The 20,846-nt window shown below is 33.1% G+C and overlaps 3 protein-coding genes across 3 annotated transcripts; 2 read left to right on the top strand and 1 right to left on the bottom strand.

The window, feature by feature from the left end:
• Nucleotides 1-944: 944 nt before the first annotated feature.
• Nucleotides 945-3,168, top strand: LOC110996157 (zinc finger and BTB domain-containing protein 41-like). The gene has a single exon (XM_022263701.2). The coding sequence runs from the start codon at nucleotides 1,092-1,094 to the stop codon at nucleotides 2,418-2,420; it is 1,329 nt and encodes a 442-aa protein (XP_022119393.2). The 5' UTR covers nucleotides 945-1,091; the 3' UTR covers nucleotides 2,421-3,168.
• LOC110996155 (zinc finger protein 846) lies at nucleotides 2,925-20,517 on the bottom strand. The gene is made up of 15 exons (XM_022263700.2): nucleotides 20,133-20,517; nucleotides 19,559-19,693; nucleotides 19,166-19,288; nucleotides 18,711-18,877; nucleotides 18,297-18,392; nucleotides 17,823-17,928; nucleotides 16,810-16,914; nucleotides 15,947-16,098; nucleotides 10,345-10,404; nucleotides 9,128-9,241; nucleotides 8,334-8,465; nucleotides 7,161-7,232; nucleotides 6,322-6,538; nucleotides 5,533-5,679; nucleotides 2,925-4,758 (listed from the first exon to the last, which is right to left on the bottom strand). The coding sequence occupies exons 1-15, from the start codon at nucleotides 20,268-20,270 to the stop codon at nucleotides 4,639-4,641; spliced, it is 1,884 nt and encodes a 627-aa protein (XP_022119392.2). The 5' UTR covers nucleotides 20,271-20,517; the 3' UTR covers nucleotides 2,925-4,638.
• On the top strand, nucleotides 10,734-11,554 carry LOC111000859. Its single transcript, XM_022270453.2, has one exon. It carries the CDS (start codon nucleotides 10,768-10,770, stop codon nucleotides 11,503-11,505), a length of 738 nt encoding a protein of 245 aa, XP_022126145.2. The 5' UTR covers nucleotides 10,734-10,767; the 3' UTR covers nucleotides 11,506-11,554.
• Nucleotides 20,518-20,846: the final 329 nt, after the last annotated feature.

The raw sequence follows: 20,846 nt of genomic DNA, 5'->3' as shown, positions 1-20,846 counted from the left end.
ATACAAATTACAAACATATATAACATATTATGGCCAATCCCCATTGTATTGAATTAATAACGTGAGCTAATACCTTTCCTAAACAAAATAGGTCGACAACGCCGAAGCATTTTGGCAAGCCACGTCATGTTTTAATTTGGTAATATTATCGTTAGTATTATTCAAAACGATTCAAATTCTAAAGTTATTTTTGTACTTTCTCTATGATATCTGAAATTTATTTTATTTTATTTTTATTTTCACATTAAGGTACAGAAACAGAAAACAGACTGACTACATACATAAAATTATTACATACTAAACAACATTTAAAAATCTGACTTCCAGTTATATCTGTACACAGCATTTACACTAAATATCAACTAAACAACATACACATATCAAACCGAATGACAAAAAAATAAAAAATAAAGGAAAAAATATATATATACATACACACACACACATGTATATACATATACATTAATCAATTAAATTAGTAATTAAGGTTACAAGTATTTACTATGAACTATCTTTTTAAATTTACAAATATTATTGTGAAAAATATCAACCTCAGCACACACAGCATTATAATATTTGCACATTCTTACGAGCAAATGTAGGCAATTGCATAAAGCAAATATCGACGGCTGCAAGATATTTGATACATTACCCAATGATCACTTGAAAACTAATAAATAAATAAACAGATGTTGGTATTTATTAGTAATCTTACAGCAAACCTACATATTATAGCTTGGACGATATACAAATCCAAAACATAGTACATTGCTAAACAATATATATAATACTTCAAAGAAAAAAAAACTAGATTGTTATTGTTAAACAAAGTCAAGTCGTCCCGCCTCATCAAATATTATGGATTATGCGGGACGACTTGACTACTTAGTCTGTGGTAAATCCCAGATAGAAAAAAGAGGAGAAAAGCAATATGGTTATTTGTTTATATAGTTCATAGTTGACATTTCCCGTTCGACGATGCATTGTTGTCATCGAGAAGCTTTATTTTTATTTGTTTATAAATTATAATTCCATACATAATGTGTACATGTGCACAATTTAAGTAATTGAATAATAATATTATCCAAACAATGGATAACTTAGATATAATAAAAGAAGAGTTTGTTCATGTTAATGTTAAAATTGAACCATGTGAAGAAAGCTATTCAGAATTTGATAGTGTTGATGACAATATTCCACAAGATTCATGTGACTATGAAACTCCTGAAATAAAGGTTAAGGTAGAGATCGTAGAACAAAATTCTGAGGACCAGCATGAAAGTAATCACTTATTACTAGAAGTTGATAGAAAACCAGATTTGCAAGAGCGCTTTCAAGATAGTAACATAGTTGGAGACATAAAGTATGATAAAAGAATTCCGTGCCCAAAATGCGATCGTACTTTAAAAAACCGAGGGAATCTAAAACAGCATCTGCGGACTGTGCACTTAGAAACTTCAGAAAATATAAAATGTCCAGATTGTGAGCGAGTTTTTAAGTCAAGAGAGTATTTGTGGAATCACCAACATTCTGTACATTACAGTATTGCAGAAATGCCCTGTCCAGAGTGTAAGAAAACTTTTACTAATAAAAGACGCTTAGACAATCATTTTTACTACACTCATAAAGATAAAACTCTGGTAACATGTCCAACGTGTGGTAAAAACTTTCAAGGGCAGAGAAAACTGAAACTGCACATGAAACATGTCCACACCTTTAATGAAAATATATTATGCAGTCACTGTCAAAAACGATTTAAAAGTGAGTTACTGCTTAAAAGACATATGGCATATCATCATTCTGATGGTCAGGAATATAAATGTGCCTTCTGTGACAAAATGTTTGACTCAAATATTAAGTACAAAAAACATTTAGAACAAGTTCACCCCGAGCAGCGTATACAATGCCGCATCTGTTCCAAACTTTTAAAATCAGTGCAGATTGCAAAAAAACACTTGAGAATTGTTCATCAATTAAAAGATGGAATCCTTGAAGAGAATTTAGTAAAAGTAGCAAATGATACTATAATAACGAATTTTATGAATGACGTTAAGCCAGTGGAAGTTACTTGTGACTTATGTTTCAAAGTATTTTCTAATCAAAGTGTATTTTATCGACATATAAGATCAACTCACCCATCAAAAGAACAAGAGGTAGCCTGTGATGTATGTAATAAAGTGTTTAAATCACCTCATCATCTAAGAGTTCATAAGGCAGCTGTACATTCCATAAACCAATTTACATGTAGTCTTTGCAATCAAACCTTTTCATCGAAGAAGTATTTAACAAGACATGAGAAAAGGCATAATAAGGTTGAACAACAGTTTGAATGTGATATTTGCAATAAATTTTATAAATGCCGAGAATATTTAAAGAGGCATTTAAGACGTGTGCATGATAATAATATTTTAGGTATTTAAGTAATTATTTAATGCACATATAAGTATATTTGTACTGTAAGCTGGCTGTTAATAGTATGAATATTTGAATAGATTAAAAATGTTAGCTGTATAAGTGACGCCAGATGTACTGTTTGAGAAAAGTATCACAAGAAAAAAAACACAACTGTCTTTAATAAAATGAATGCTATTTCTAGACGGCAATATGCAATTTGACATATTTAGCCTTAGCCTTAGTTTTAGATGCACCAAAAAGCAGAAATATCCTATAACAGCACTCTGTTGTGTTACTAAGCTTCTGTTGAAGTGGTCTATTAAATTAAATTTAATCATGAAATATTTTTAATGTATATTATGAACTTTATAAATTAAATGTAAATATAAGATACAATGAATTAAAAAATCTGTTAAACTTCTATACTATACTATTGCACTGAAAAAAGGATCAAGAGATTTTACAATATATAGAATTAGATAAGGACACACATTTTATTTAGTTGTATATGTTATGAAATAAACAGTAAATATTTTCAAATCTTTTATTTTATCAAAAAGTAATCTAAAATACTTAATAGCCTCTTTATACACACCACTTTCTAGATCTCGTTAAAATAAACTGTTAACGTTTGATTTTGTTAGTAGAATTTAGTAGGAAAGGTAAGAATACCAACTATTGTCACACCCATTGGGGCACATAGGAAGAGGGGCCGGGTTAGCTGTGCCTGCTTTAATTTATTTTGGGCATTATACCAAACTTAATATTGGATACTGGATACAAATAGTCCTATTTGTATAGTACCTATGACACTTAAGAAAATGATGGAACTAATAAGATTAATGTTACAAAAAATTATAAAATGCAATATTTAGGTGGTGTTAAAAACCATCATGTACACTATTTGTCATCTATACAAACTCATACAGATTTAGAGAAGAAAAGCAAAGTCAAATTTAAGTCTCCATTCATACAGTATTACAAATTTAATAAAAAATAGTACACAGGTGGATTTTTTAATTAAAACATGACACATCTTAGCACACACAGATTACCTAATGTTATATACACACATCTTAAAAATATATTTACCAATTTAAATTTTATACTTTTGATAAGAGCTTTACTTTTGTACATAAATCTTTAAAACTTTTTTGTATCCAACAAAACACAAAACGGTGGATTGAGATTTATATATCTAAAAATAAATAAAACGAGTGGTTTTAGGTTGGGGACTCAGACATCTGTTTCGCAATTATTTATTTTTCGACTTAAAAAAAAACACCCCATTTTTTTTAAGTCAAGAGAACAAATCCATATATATATATATATATATATATATCCATGGCAAATTATGCTGTATTCGGTGTAGGCTCCAATTTTTTTTTAACAATTACGATTTTTGTAGATAACTTAATTAAACGTTTGACTTATATAACTAAAAGTAAAATAATAATTGCGTTACAATTCTATATGGGCTTTGATCTTGATTCAATTTTTCTTTGATCACTAGGGACAAAGCATTCATGATTTTTGTCAGCTTTCTCACGATGTCTTTGTCGCAGCCTTAGGTTGGCCAAATATCGACTCTATCGTACGCATGGCTGACTGGCTAATACTTAGGCATATATAAATATTAAACTATTTAAACGTCTAATTAAGGTAGTTGGCTGCGACACCTCCACTTCGTGTTAAATACATATTAAAAAATAAAACAATGCCGGGATTCAAAAAGTCTCAGCTGTGAGACCTTGAACATTGAAAAATAACTATAATTATATGTCGAAAAAATATCGTCATTCCATAGAAGATGACCGTTGATTTTTATTGTTGTTTACTTAATCGTTGAGATTCTTTCTATTAATTTTAAGCATCATAATTTGTTTTGTAATTATTTGTTCTATACTTTGGTATCATAATAATTTTTTATGACATATGACATCTCAAAACGATACGGCGCGTTACATGGAGAGGGGGAGGTCAAGAAACACAAAAGAAGACAAAAATTGCGTGAAGTAATACTCGAAAGCTCCCTTGTGCGAGAATGGTAATTGCAAGTCTCCCTGGGTGGAATTTTTTTTGGTAGATAGTGATTAAAAATGAGAAATATGTAGAGTTAGAATAAATCAAATTGAATTACATATTATGATCGCACTTTACCTATATGATGCTTACTGAATCCGCTATGTGGATGACAATATCGATGGAGTGGCGATATAACTCCAACTAATGTATGTTTTGGCCCTACGGTCCGGCTGTTACGGTAAAGAATTCGCAACCAGGCGCACTCTGTCGCGGCCATTCGAAAACTAATGGCGACTCTTCCTTATATTTAATAATATCTTCAGGTTGTTTTGGTTTTATCTGAAAGATTAAAATACGTTTTAACACAAATATTTTATATAATGGAGAGACTGGGTCTACGGGTACCAAGTAGAAACCTGAGGCTTACGTCTAAGCTTTTGGATGTACCGCGCGCACATTCCAACTTGGTTAGCAAAGCGCCACTCACGCGAGCAATACAAATCATTAACAAAATTTCCATTGAGGTGGACCTATTTGTTTGTACACTGGCTGAGTTCACAAGAGTTGATTGCTATATTGTTAGTTATAAGATTTAGGAATTTAAGTTTAATTTTTTAATGTTTGTATGTAGGTTAGTTGGTGTGGGTAATATAATGGAATTCTATCGCATTAGTTGTAACTGTTAAGATAGGAAAATTTACTGGAAATAAATAAATAAATAAATTTTAGCTTATAACCATTTTTTTAAATATAATAGGGGGACAAACGAGCCTATGGGACGCCCAAAAAGGCATTCATCGCAGCCCGTAGACACGCATTTTTAGTGGGTGAGTTGCCGGCCTTTAAGGGAGGAGTACGCTCGAATTTTGAATTGTTGGAGGTCATATCTCTCAGGGAAGACCCCCACCGGTAGTCGATTCCACAGTTCGCTAGTTCGCAAAAGAAAATACCTTGTGAAACGGACTGTGCAAGATTTCCAACCATCAAAGTGATGTTGGTCAAAAAGAATTAACTTTGATGAGTTGTTAAGAACCTGTAAATATTCATCTAATACCATTCCCGATCTCTCTTCAAACAAACAAACATACATAATCCATACGAAATAAACGTTACCTTAGCGTTCCTATGAAGTTTCAGATGCACGAGTTTGACGTGCGTCTTGAGTGCGGTCCGTTGGGCGAAATGTCGTCCGCACTGCTCGCACTCAAACGGCTTTTCGCCCGTGTGTGTGCGAATGTGGTTCGTGAGAGTGCTTTTTGCCTAAGAATAACGTTTTTTAACAGTACAGTGTACATTCCATGTAACGAACCTCCCTCGATTTAACGACGGATTTCCTAAATCTTCAATCTTTGGCTTTGGTTGGTTTTGCTTGTCTTGCATATAATGATACACTATACATAGCATTACACCGATTATAACGATAACAATTGTGTAATAAAGTACTTTTTATGTTGTTAGATTGTTAGATTAGTAAAAACTGCGCAGATGTACATTCTGTTCCTTATAATCCTAACCCGCAAACTCCACTGTCGACGAACTTGGAAGCATAAAATGAATTCAATGTTTTAATAATTTTGCCAACATAGTTAATATCTACCAAAAATATATGGACTTATAATGGTCTGAATTAAATGATTTTTTTATTTTTTTTAAGTGTAAATTTATATGACCTATAAGAATAAATGATTTGCGACTTTTTAACTCGACTAAGAAACATTGGATCTGATTAGTGTATGAAGAAATCTGATCACAAAAAAACAACAGATAGATCTGAAAATATCTAAGTATTGATTACACAAATACAACACAGATATTGATAAAAAACAGATAGACCTGAAAATATCCAAATACAGATAACATAAATGCAACACAGATATCTGTCAATCCCAATCATAAACTCACATTAAATACACGTCCGCACGTATCGCACACGTGTTTTGCGTGCACCTTGATACCGGAGTGCACCATTCGCACGTGTTTTTGTAGGGACGATTTTGTCGCGAGCGCAGCCGGACATGTCGGACACCGGTGGGCGCGGACACCGTCATGTTGGACGGAGAGGTGGTGAGTCAATTCCGATAGGTTTGCGAAGCGCTTGCTACAACGGGGACACGGGTGACTGAAATTATATGTAGGGGTTAGTATATGCTTAGCCGAAAAGCGTTTTATGCTGTCGACACGTATGAAGCCACAGATTATAGATTTATTTGTTTTATTTAATAAATAATCTAATGTTTACCGTAAACGCACTTTCATTGATTTTTAAACAAAATTTTAATAAAATTTTCTCTCAAATTTGAAAGAGAGAGAAATCTCTCAAGTATTAAAGAGTAAGCCTGTTTTTATCTTAGCGTTGAAGGTTTTATTTATTTTTTATTGATAAAGCTTGCCAACGCTCGGAACACTGATACATTGGTAAAAACAAACACAAAATAAAAATTTTAATCATACAAATATCAATAAAAAACAATATTAAATAAAATAAACAAAACAAACATTACAAAAAAGAAACAATTTCTAATCAAAAAATTTTTAATCACAATAAACTAAGCAAAAATGGATTTTAAAGTGTGAGGGGAGCAACTATGGATATCCAGACCTAGCTCATTTATTAGAATCTTTATCTGGACACTGGACTAAAACGCGTTCTACGGAAAGAAATGGATAGAATAATTGGATGCATGGGGTATCGAGAGGGTAAACGAAACTTAAATTTAAGTAAAAAAGAAATTATGACTTACATTAGACTTTGTTCATCTATGTGTTTGGAAGTCTTTTTGAGATGTTGATTCAACGCATGCGAGGTTTTAAATCTGAAATTTTATATCATAGTAACGTTTTGATAGTACATTAAAATGTATAAAGATAGAGAAGAGAAGTACACAAAATGTTTTCATTTTTTTTTGTGTGAACAAAAATTTTGTTTTCTCTAAAATAGTACCTTTAATTTACGTATTTTAGCTACGACTTCTAGTTTCCGAGAAATTTATCGACATACACTCACGATAGATTTAGAAGATACGGCTACTGGCTGGCCTATATAATACTCAAATATTTATAGATTTCAACAATTAACCAACTTCAAGGTTAACACATATATCGAAGGAATTAAGTCTTTAAATATGATCGCATATTCCGTGTTCCAAGTGTGCTAAATTTCATAAGTGTGTCTACAAATGTTTTTTTATATAAAAGGATTAATTAACTACAATTAAGATGGCAAAAGCATAGATAGCAATAATTAATTAAATATATAAATAAAAATCTACTTTTAGTTCCTCCCATACAAAACACCAATTTCATATGTAAATACCTAAAATTGGGAAGGTTTTTTTTTTGAATGGAATCTCGCTGTTGGCCTTAAGGGCCTTTACAGCTCAGCACGGGCTGTTTGGCGAGCTTAGTTCAGCCGGAAAGGGTGGGGTTCCCGCGACTCGCGAAAGGGCGTCTCCTTTGAGACTCAAACCTCGGCTAAGGTTATCGCAGGGGGTCAATCGCCTGAAGGGCAGGAACGGAAGCTCACTGGAGTGAGCGAAGTACTAAGTAAATGTCCTCGCCTTCCCCGGTGAAGGCGGTTTTTTACCCTAGTCTGATGTTTATTGCTACTGTTATTATTTTTGGCCGCGCGGCTTTTAATTTATCATTTGCTAATTGCTATTGTGATTGGATCATCAGCCTTTTTAGTCGGGAAGGGGTAGTAATTGATGCTTTTACCAGTGGGTTGGGATGGTGTTTAGCCTTGCCGAAGTGGTGTTTGGACGCCAAATTCCATGGGGCTTTAATCATCCATTGGGCTATAAATTGGGAGGGAGTAGTATGCTCCCTTTCCAAACAGTTGCAGGTCGTTTCGGATTCGTCCTTTACTTGATGCCTGCCATAGAGTTACGTTAGAAAGGTCAAAATAATACCCTTACCTAATATCACACTCCACACAGTAGTAATTCTTAGCATCACTATGCCTAGTCTGATGATACCTCATCTGTTGTCGTGTACGAAACCGTTTGCCGCAAACACCGCACGCGTGTTCCTTTACGCCTTGGTGAATCCTAAAAACCCCAATATACCGCATGACAGGCGACTCACCTGATGTTATATGACCGCCGCCCATGGACACTCTCAACATTCAAATCAAAATATCTTTATTCATATATTTAAACATGTACACTTATGAACGTTAAGAAAAACAAATTAAATTGTAAATTTACATTAACAACCAGTTCGCAAGTCAAGGGCGTAGAGCGGGTAAGTACTAAGCAGTATTAAAGTGAGGTATCAATGATAGAATCCATCACTTTTTTTAATAAAAGGAAGAAAAATGCTCGCTAGTGCCGGCCTTTTATGCATTGGTATCATTTTTCAGGATGACTTGATGGCGCTAGATTAGCTTTTTTTTCTTTTTTTTTAATAGAACAGGGGAAAACGGACAAGAGGCTCATCTGATGTTAAGTGATACCGCCGCCCACCGGACACTTTCAATGCCAGAGAGCACGCGAGTGCGTTGTCGGCCTTTGAATAATTAGTACGCTCTTTAAACCAATGCACTTCAATCACCTCTGATAACAAATATAAACAAAAAAAAATCCATTACAATTTTGAAAGATTAATTAATAACTGAATCTTTCTCTCAGTTTCAGCACAAAACATGGATCGATCTAGATATGAACTTAAAGACTTGCGGGACAAATTAATATATTAATAAAAAACTTACAATTTATGTTCAGCCAATGCGTCGGCGTTGATGAGTGTCTTGTCGCATTCATCACATTTCACCCGCTTCAGTGTGTGAAGATTACGAACATGGCCGCGGAGCGTTTTACAATTGCTGCAAACATTTTTAAATTCAGTGCCGTAGCTAACTTGGGTGGCACCCGGTGCGCAGATTGGTGGTATGACCCCATCGAAAGTAAAAAGCAATAAATTGTATATGATAAAAGACATCATTTATTAAAAGATCGCGAATATGGGACGGGGAATCCCCCACGACAGCGTCTGTCTTTTGCGGGAATCCCCGAATTCTACATAGAGCTGAGCTGGAGGGCGAGAGAGGGAGGAATCCCTAAAAAAACAAAATTTACTTTTTTTTTCAAATTTACAAGGTGGGTGGGTCACCCAAAAAAAGGTGGCACCCGGTGCGACCCGCCCCCGCCTTTGTTAGGCCACTGTTTTTAATGTCTTAGTTTCTGGAATTAAAATTGATAATTTTTGTAAATATTCCTCTTTCCACAGTAGACAAGACACGATATTAAGAATAATTTTAAATTCTTTATAAGTCACTAAAGAAACTATAAACTGCTACTTTTAATCCTGTTCAGAAATGGTTTCAAAAATTCAAATTATATCTCAATTTCATGAAACCGCCAAAACGCTCCTTTAGACAAGATGGCGTCGCACTTTAAAAATAAAAATCAGAATTTCTGGATTAAATTTGGTAAAATATTCTTCTAAATACCTTTAGTCTTTAAAGAGTCTAGTTTTTTTAAAGCGAGTATTGAATTGGGTAATACCGTTACGTAAATGTTAATGAGAATGGTGTACGTGTACGTTACACGACTAAAAGGCGACTCAACAATCAATACATATATATATATATATATATATATAGTATATATATATATTTATATATATACAGTAAATATATGTAGTTACTAATAGTAATAGTAAAGTTTTGTTGTTGTAAGCGGTATGTTGCTGTATCCGATGTTGTTATAGGCGGTATGTTTGCTGAATAGTTTACTAGAGATTCAGACGGGACTTTACAATCTGGCTGTAATAACCGATCGGTCGTTGTAAACGTTTTCGTTATAATCGGTTTCGACTGTATATATTTAACCAAAACCGCTAAAACTTTAACACAAATTAAAACAAGAAATCTCCAAATTATATGATAAAATCTTGCTTCTGTATTTATAGAAGAAAAATACTCACTTGAATATCTTCCCACAGACATGACATGTGAACATGGATATTATACCTTCGTGTTCTGTTCTGAAATAGAAAACTTTTGATTAGTTTAAACTATCAAAATTTCAAGCCGATTTTTGACATACGTGACTTAGTAGAGCGTAGAGTCGACTCTGAGATATAGGATCACACATTTAAAGGATAGAATTATTACTTTTATTATTACTATTACAATTATTAACTTATTTGTGTGATATGGAGGACGTCTAGTCAAATAAATGACTTTGCGGGTAGTTGTCATTCCAGTAGCACGTATTTATATTGCTCTGTATTTATTTTTTAATTTAAGTGTTTATTTGAAGTTTCTGATGTGCATTTGAGTGCCTGATATCCTCTGGCTCTTTTTTTTTTTTCCTTAAGTGCTAGTTTTCACTTTTATTTGACACCATGGAAGCAGTTCAGAAGACCATTGAAGATCTTGCGGTCGTCCTCAAATCCGGTATGGCGGAATTCCGTAAGGATCTGCAGGATGCTACTGCTCTTTCCTCTTCGGCCAACCCTACTTCACGACTCGTTGTGGAGTTTGACAGTTTTCGTAGCTTTATGTTGTCTTCTCTACAGAATCTCCAGTCTCAGGTCGAACTTTTGTCTAAGTGTCATGACCAAGAAGAGATGCGAAGCCGCAGGAAGATGCTGTTGGTTCATGGGGTTGCTGAGGATAACAAGGAGGATACTACTGCTACATTCTCCAAAGTTATCACCGAACACCTTGGTGTCACTGTTGAGGATGTTAAAATTAGTCGCTGCCATCGTTTGGGTCAGGTTAAGAAAGGTACCCCTAGGCCTATATTGGTGAAGTTCCGGGATGTTCACTTGAGAGATAGCATATGGTACAGTAAAACTAAACTGAAGGGTTCGGGTATAACTATATCTGAATTCCTAAATAAAGTCAGGCATGATACCTTTATGGAGGCAAGAAGGCTATTTGGTGTCTCTAAGTGCTGGACTAGAAACGGCACCATTCATATTTTAACTCCTGATGGCACCCGGCACCGTGTGAATTCTTTGGCTGAACTAAAAATTATCCCTCTTCCCTCTTCTGCAAATACTGTACAAACCAGCAATATGACTGTCCCTAGGGACAACAAACGTCCCAAAAGGTTGATCAAACGGCCAATAGTTTAAGTTCTCATTTCTAATCCCTTTTATGTAATTTATGTTTTCTCTGATGCTTGTTTGAACTTAATTTTTAACTTTATATTAACTTTTCTTATCATTGTTCTGTCTTAATTTTATAAATTGCTGTATTTTATTTTATTATAATTTTTAAGAAGTTTCTTTTGTATTGATTATGCTGGGTGTCCAATGTATGATACATCTAGTTGCTTGCACCATCAATTGGCCATATTTTGTCTTTACATCAAAACTGGATACAGTTTTATATCTTTCATACTTTTCATATTTTGTGTAAATAGCAAAATATTTAAACTTAAGTTGGCTCATATGAAGTTTACTTTGGCTAATAGCTAAGTGGCTGCTTATTTATGCTTGGTATTTTGCGATTTTTAATTGTTATTGTTGGTGTACTCAATTTTTTATAATGTTTATATTTTGTTGTCGAGCGCGTGTGATTGTCGGTTGTCAGAATTCCTAAATTGACTTTTAACTTTTGACGCTTGACAGTTGTTCGTGTTTGGTGTAGCATATTCATGGACATTGATAACTTTTTTTTACTTAAGTTATTAACATCATTATTTCTTTTTATAATAGTTTACCGTTGTATTGTTGCATTGTTTTCTCCTTTGCTGTAATTTTATATTTTTTATATATATTCTTTCTTAAAGAAGATGCCAGTTGGTACATTGTATTTAATTTGTGAAGAAATTTTTATTCGCAGTTTTAACGTAGTAATTTATCTTTATCTGTGGTATTATATTCATTTTTTTAATTTTATATACTTTACTCGTTATTTTTTATTTTTTTTTTATTTATTGTTATATTCTATTTTTTATTTTGTTACTTCTGTATTAGCTTTATAGATATTGTTTTCAAGTGTTTACATTCATAATGGCTGTCAGTGAAGATAGCTTTCAGTCGTCTTCATCGTCAGCTATATTAGGTGGTACTAGTTACGAGGCTAGTTTACTTGATATCTCCTTCTCCCCTCTGAATGTTCTCCTTTCTAATTCCTTCCAAGGCCTATCAAAAAACTTCAATGTCGTCCACATCAATGCTCAAAGTATTCCAGCGCATTATTCCGATCTATTCTCTTCTTTTCAATGCTGTAATATTCACGCCATTCTTATTTCTGAGAGTTGGTTTAAACCCAGTCTTCCTTCTACTTCCTTTCCCATTCCTGGGTTTCATCTCCTACGGAATGACCGTCTGGGCAGAGTTGGGGGTGGGGTTGCTATTTATTTACGTGCCCATATTCCTTATTCTATTCTTAGCAGCTCACCGCAACCCCCACCAAATGATGCTGTTGAGCATTTGTTATTGGAAATCTCTTTTTCGCATTCTAAATTACTACTTGGTGTGTTTTATAGTCCCTCTTCGAATGTAGACTACTTTTCCGCCCTTGGTCTGCTTTTAGATAATTTTGTTAATAATTATAATCATACCATTTTAATGGGTGATCTAAATACTTGTTTGTTGAAAAGCGATCATCGTTCGCGCAAATTGATTTCTACTATCGAATCTCATAATTTAAATATCTTACCTTTGAATGCCACTCATCACTTTCCAGATTCCTCCCCTTCGCTGCTTGATCTCATTTTCGTTTCTAACCCTGACCTGGTGCATAAGCATGGCCAAATTCCTGCTGATGCCTTTTCTTATCACGATCTTATCTTCCTTTCCTATAAATTGCGTCCACCTAAAGTTAAACCTCAAATTCGTATGTTACGCAATTTTAGAGGCATAGATATAGAGAGTTTATCTGCTGATGCTGCCGAGTTGGATTGGAACTCTGTGTATAATGAGAGTGATGTTCACAAGAAAGTTGGGCTCTTTAATTCAATGCTAACGCAACTGTATGATGTTCATGCCCCAACGAGGCCAGTAAAAGTGAAACATTTACCTTCTCCATGGTTAACTGATGACATCAAATTAATTATAGAAACTAAGAATCGTGCTAAAGCTAAGCTGAGATTGTGTGATTCTCCTTTGGCGCGTGAGAAATACAAAAAAGTCCGGAATCGATGCAATACCCTGTGCCGTGATGCTCAGCGGCGTCATATTCACAAATCAGTTGAAGGAGGCGACCCTTCCAAAGTATGGAAATTCCTTAAATCGCTTGGAATCGGGAAACAACAGCAACTGCCACTTTCTGCTGATTTGAATCTTGAACTGCTTAATCAACATTTCTCCTGTCATCCCACTTTTGATCAAAGTATTAAATCTGAAACCATTGCATCCCTTAACTTTTGTCCTACTCGGAATATACCCTCTTTTACGTTTCAGACGATTGCTGATGACGTAGTAGGGAGGAGCATTAAGTCTGTCTCGTCGAAAGCCATTGGTTATGATTGCATTGGTCGGGATATGATCCTTCCTATTGTTGACATTTTAACCCCGGTTCTAGCTCACATTTTCAACACTTCCGTTTTCTCTGGTGTCTTTCCTAATATCTGGAAATTTGCCCATGTTATTCCTATTCCTAAAATCGCTAACCCAGTTACCTATTCTGATTTTCGACCTATTTCCATCCTTCCTTTCCTTTCTAAGGTTCTTGAACGTATTCTTCATCAGCAATTAGCTATCTTTCTCAACGAACACTCCCTTCTTAATTCAGTTCAATCCGGTTTTCGTCCTGGGCACAGTACAGCTACTGCTCTCACTAAGATTACAGATGACATAAGACGTGGCATGGATAATAAAAAACTCACAATACTTACCTTGCTTGACTTTAGTAATGCCTTTAATTCGGTAGACATTGATGTTCTTCTTGCTTTGCTGCGTTCTATTAATATGTCCCCTTCTGTGATTAATTGGTTTAAAAGCTATCTATCGGAACGTCAGCAACGAATTAAATTAACTGAAAGCTTTTCCTCTTGGTCTCATGTTTCTGCTGGCGTACCGCAGGGTGGTATCCTCTCTCCTCTTCTCTTTTCGCTCTTTATAAATTCTATTACTAATCAACTTTCTTCCAACTCTCATCTTTATGCTGATGATCTTCAAATTTACAACCAGTCTACTTTTGATGAATTGCCGGCTGCTATTCTGACGGCAAACTTTGATTTAGACAAAGTTGTGAAATGGAGTAAATCGTATGGTCTTCAGATAAACCCTTATAAGAGCCAGTCTATTATCATCGGAAGTGCATCGTATATAATGAGAATAAATTGGTCAACTTTACCCCAGATTACTATAGATAGTACGGTTGTTCCGTTTTGCTCCACTGTTAGGAATTTGGGCATTACTTTGGATAAAACCCTGTCTTGGCAGCCCCAAATAAATGAACTGAGCAGGAGGATTTTTTCTTCTTCCCACGCACTTAATAGGTTACGCAATTTTTTGCCTATCTCAACTAAAATTTCTCTTGCTCACTCTCTTTTACTTTCTATTCTTGATTATGCTGATGTATGTTATCCTGATTTAACTGAGTTGCAGCTTGATAAGTTAGAGCGCTTACAAAATGTTTGCATCAGATTCATTTTTGGACTCCGTAAATTTGACCATATTTCGGAGTTCCGAAGAAAGCTCAATTGGCTACCCATTCGATTGCGGCGTAAGATGCGCATTTTACAACTTCTCTTTAATATTCTTTTTAATCCCAAAACCCCTAGTTACTTAAAGCAAAATTTTATTTTCCTCTCCGGCGGCAGTTTTGACTTACGTTCCTTAGACAACCTAATTCTTGAAACTCCTACGCATAAAACTGAATTCTATCACTCCTCCTTTACTGTGCAGAGTATCCTGCTATGGAATTCCCTACCAATCGATATTAGACGAGCGCAATCTTTAAATGTATTTAAAAAGCTTCTTTTTGATCATTTTCTTTCTACCTCGTAATTAGTTCTGCTTATATATATTTATTTTTATAGGTTAACCTTTTTATTTGCTTTTAAATTTTTGTCTATAATTATTTTTATTTATTATTATTGCTATTTTTTCTTTGATTTTGTTTTATTATATTCAATTAGTTATAGTAACGCATGTTCTAAGTTTAAGTTTTTAGTTTTTTTGTTTTTTTGTTGCTTTTGTTAATTGATTTTTTTTGTACTCTACCCTCTGATGGTTTTTCTTTAACGTTGTGTTTCTCATTAGGGTTGCCTGGAAGAAATCGCTTGTAAGCGATAAGGCCGCCCTTTGCCTTATATCTTTTGTTACTGTTTTTTTTATTTTTTTGTTATGTGTGTTTTTGTATAAGGCAATAAAGGATTAATAAATAAATAAATATAAATAAATAAATAAATGAAGAATAAAATAATGTTTTGTTTAAGTAATTTTTTCCTTACAAATTGGATAATTTCATTGATCACTAAGCAAGTAAGTGATAAGTAAATAAGTAACATAAATTATATAGAAACAAACACTGAATATAGCCAGAGATGGAATACAGGAGCAGGGCTTTGTGAATCGTAAGAACATATCCATCTGCTTTATCTCATTGTTAAAATCTTACCTATAATGATTAATAATAGAATCCTTGTCTGTCATCTGTCTTCCGCATTGTAAGCATTCGAACCGCCGCGTGTGTATCAACATATGTACGGACAGACTGTAGTTCGTTGGTAAATACATAAAGCATATCTCGCATTTGTACGAACCACGTGACTAAAACATACAATTTGAAAAACGTCAAAAAGACCTCTTTCATACAGCTGACAGTTCTTTATGAATTTAAAATTTGGAGCGCGATTGACAATTGACACTCAAGACATCAAGACATTTGCAATATTAACAGAAAATATCTGTATTTTTTGTTTTTTTATAAAGTCAAAGACTATTTTCCAGAGAGAAAGATTAGAGCGAATTCGAAAAAAATATTTGTATGTAATGTAATGTTCCCAGGAATGTATTCCTAAATAACATACAACACAAAGTATAATACTTCAGTCTGTATATGTATATGTAACTATATTTTTTTCTAATAAACAAATGATCTGCCTGTGCTCGACACACGCCGCCGAATTTTGAGTGCAAGGGATCACATTCCTCACGATGCTTTCCTTTACCGTACCAGCAACTTTCAACTACAGAGATGATATTACGTAAGCACTTTTACTGCAATTTATCCCCCCCCCTTTTTGTCTTCAAAAGTAAGCAAAATAATAGTACATAAATGTACAAATTTTTTGTAGGAATTCTCGAAAATGTATCGAGCGTTTTCAAGCATAGTTTTTTAGTATCTGTAAAAAAGTTAATAATAAACCCCCCTATATAGCTTACGTAATAATTAAACGACCCCTTAAATAGACGTAAGTTTATAGACATTTAAAGAAGTTTTGTAAGGGTTTTAAGATAAGTTAAAAGATATTTACTCACAGGACTATGTTTCTTCATGTGATTTTGCAGTTTAGACTCGTAAAGAAAACCTTTGTAACACAAATGGCATACATATGGGAAGTTCAGTGTCTTTTTACATTCCTCCTGAAAGTTATGATTTTATGAATGATTGTAACCAATGGTAACGGGTAAGACCTGAACCGGATTTTACTAAATTGTCTCTTAAAGATACTTTATCGAAAATATAATTAAAATATTAATTATTATTATTATTTATCAGCAAGAACATGGTACCAAAAAATAATATTATGTAGGTTAAACATCGCATAATAACGTTCAAATTTGTCTGAGAATGTAAAATTATACATGGAAGGTATAATTTTACATTCTTTTACATTCATTTAAATAGGTAAGGTACATTATACTATTACTAGTGACCCGCCCCAGCTTCGCACGGGTGCAATGCTGATGAAAAGCTCCGATAATATACGCGTTCGATCGCTGTTAAATAAGCTGTAATGGGCTGTAAAGATCCTATATTAAATGAACAATGTATTCAAGGTATTTAATTGGTTAAGGATTAATGCTGTATTGGTTAAAATCGCTTCGAAAATTAGACATTATTTGTCGTAAAAAGTAAAAAAAAAGTTATTGTGGGTTATCCATAAGAGATAGACATATACCATCACGGACTTTTCTGTAGACCTTTTCAATGTGTACAATACTTAGTACATTATTTTGATAAAACTCGTAGGGTTCTCTCTTCTTTATTTACGACATTAGAAACCTCAAAAATAACAGTACTTCTCCACTATTTAATGGATGTTATACATATAAACCTTCCTCTTGAATCATTCTATCTAATAAAAAAACCCGCATCAAAATCCGTTGCGTAGTTTCAAAGATTTAAGCATACAAAGGGACATAGGGACAGAGAAAGCGACTTTGTTTTATACTATGTAGTGATGTGTTGTGGTTATTAATCCCCAAATAATAGTATCGAAATTCTGCGTCGCGTAAATCTGTATTATGTATTTGGTTCTTTTACATACCTCTCTCTGTTTGAGCTGTTCCATTGGATCTAATCTAACAACGCGTATCTTAGTTTCATCTATGTCCGGCTTACTATTTTTAACTCTACGATTGACCTTCACTTCACTAAAAAATACAATCAAACTTCTATCAAGTACATATTTCGATTGACTGATTTCAGATTTACTGGAAATTATGCCCCCCCTTCATGATGTTTAAGATATAAGAAAAAAATTATACGTTTATGTATTTTTTTTTTAATCCTCAAAAATAAATTTGGTTTTCAAGCATAGACAATGTGTGGTGACAATCAAAGATTTTAAATTTCAATTGAAGGACCCTTTTCACCTTAATTAAAAATCCGCACACAGACAATATAAATAAAGATGATTGAATTGACATGATGTTAATATTTATCAGCTTGGAAAAAGTTCAGAAAAATTATAAAAAGCTCAATACATGGAAATAAATAAAATTAAAATTAAGTTCCTTACGTTGTATGTTCTTTATTCTTAATTTTCACTCTCTTTCTGACTCGTAACTTCTTAACATCTAAAACACTTTCATTTGAATCATCTGTATCATTAGTTCTGAAAGGGCAAATAAGTATATTAGTATATATAACTTAGTTTCCTACAACACAGTAACTGAAAAATTAAAATTAAAATCATTCCCAGTGTTGCTTCAACAATGTTAAAGTGTTCACAAGTTTGTTTTAAGAATTATGTACTACCACAGAGCTAACAATCTAATGAATTTGATACAAATGTTACTTTAAAGAATAAAAAAAATGTGATTTACTTAAAAAAGTGTTCTGAAGTCCAGACCAATAACACTTGTGCAACCCTGCATTGTTATTATTTCATTTTTAATATACAAATAGATTTTACCACTATCCATGCTCTTACCTATCACCGCTATCAGGTAAAAACTCTTCTTCATTATCAGTCTGAACATTTTCATTCTTGATTAAATCACTAATTATATTATCTTTGTTAATTATGTTATGTTTTAAGTCCGAACTTATATCCTGCGCTAGAGGTAACAACTCTATGTCTAGTCTTTGTGTCTCATGCTAAAAAAAGAAATTAAAAAAATCAAAGTTTAATAAGCATATGATTTCTAAATATATATTTGTTGCATAGATTCACAAAGTTGATATTTGTCTTTCTTCCAAACTAAAGATGGTGATTGCCTTTGATAAATATTCTAAATTAATTGATGTATATTACATTCAAAAGGCAAAGCAAATTATTTTCAAATAACAGACATTTTAATTTTCCCATTGAGATAATTGTTCCAAAGCAAGCAATAAGTCATCTAGTAATACTAACCAGAAACATTAACAAAATAGTTTACATACCTGCAATACATCATAAAACCCTGTTTTACTCTTTGGATTGTTACAAAATGTCAGTGTGGGTGTTTTAACTAAGTAGGGCATAGAGTACTGAGTAAGCTCTGGATCTTGGCCATCTATTGAGAACTAAAATAAGAACATTATAATAGATAACTAAATAAAAAAAAACAAGAATAGGGCCAGTTTAATATGCTAGAGTAAGTTGTGTTCCATGAAAATTTATATTAAATACAAGACTCAAGATCATATAATTTTAGATTGACTTAAATAAATAGCTAGTCAATTTCTAGATCTGAAGATATTTTATAATATTAGATGGAGCTGCATAATTGTAAATTGTTATTTATATGCTGAAATTTACTCTATCTTCATAGCAACATATATGAGATTACTTACAGGAGCACATCTATTATTATAATCGCACAATGTTGAATGGATTTGTAATACTTTCTGTTTGAACCTCACAGATTTCCTAAGCAAAGCAGAGCACTCCCAACATACATATTTGGGAAGACCATCTGATTCTGACACCTGTAAATAGTATTCATAAATATTTTTTACTTAATAATAAAAAAATGTATTGGAGGAAAAAAAAATTTAAATTGTTAATAAAATTAACTTATAAACTTAGTCATAAACTCTTTACTTTCCATCTAATGACCAGGTAGACAATTTAACACTGGAAAGAGAACATCATAACTGTTACAAAGCAAATAATGGAAGTAACAACAAAGAGCTGAATGAAAAAGGCTACAGATGGCTTATAGACCAGTTATCATAAAATATTAAATATACAATACAGTGAATATCCTGTTTATCAAGATGGAAAAATTAATACACTTATAATAACAGTGTTTCATAGCAGTGGAGACAGAATATTAGAAAGACTTTGTCTCTTCTCATAACCAAGACATTTTATTGATTAAACCTAAATGTCTAAAAACCAAATCCATATTTTAAAGATACTTACAATAATACCAGCCAAATCCAAAAGCAGGTAGCAGAAGTCATCAATTTTGTTCATACGCCGGTCTGTAGATAAGCAGCATCGGCAAATCGGTGCATTATTATTCTCTACCTTTATCTCTTTGGAATCTTCGGAATCCATCGTAAAAAGTAACAGAAAGAAAGCGGAAAGAACTCAATATCAAAGCTACTTGTTTTTCATCGAAATCGAGAAAAAACATTCCAATGCATTACTTAATAATTGTGTATAACAACAATGGGATAAGTATTGGATCTGAAAAATAATTTTATTTTTGTTTTAATACCAGGCCGTTTGTTTGTATTTTTTCTGAAAGCTTCAGTTTTTGTTTTCAGAATATTCACAGTTAAATAATAAACTACTCTCTTCACTCTTGCCAGTAGACATAAGTCATAAGCTCACAGATTACGTAGTACTCATAACTTAGTAGTGGTATAATAGGAAGAATGAAGATCTACGTATACGTATTAAAATACATTTGTAATAATTAATTAAGATATAATTCAGTTGATTTATCATACTGGGAAATTTCAGTTTCAATATAGCCACTATATATTATTATATAATATATAATAATATATAGTGGCTATATTGAATTTATATTATAACTATAGCATCTGAACATCTACTATAATCTATCTTGGAAATGTTGAATAGGAGATCGATTTAGCGAAACATTATAAACTCTACTTAGTCTGT

Source organism: Pieris rapae, chromosome 22 (assembly GCF_905147795.1).
Source record: "Pieris rapae chromosome 22, ilPieRapa1.1, whole genome shotgun sequence".
In the NCBI taxonomy this organism is placed as follows: domain Eukaryota; kingdom Metazoa; phylum Arthropoda; class Insecta; order Lepidoptera; family Pieridae; genus Pieris; species Pieris rapae.
The sequence above is the reverse complement of the archived record's forward strand: the minus strand, read 5'-3'. Positions and strand labels throughout refer to the sequence as shown.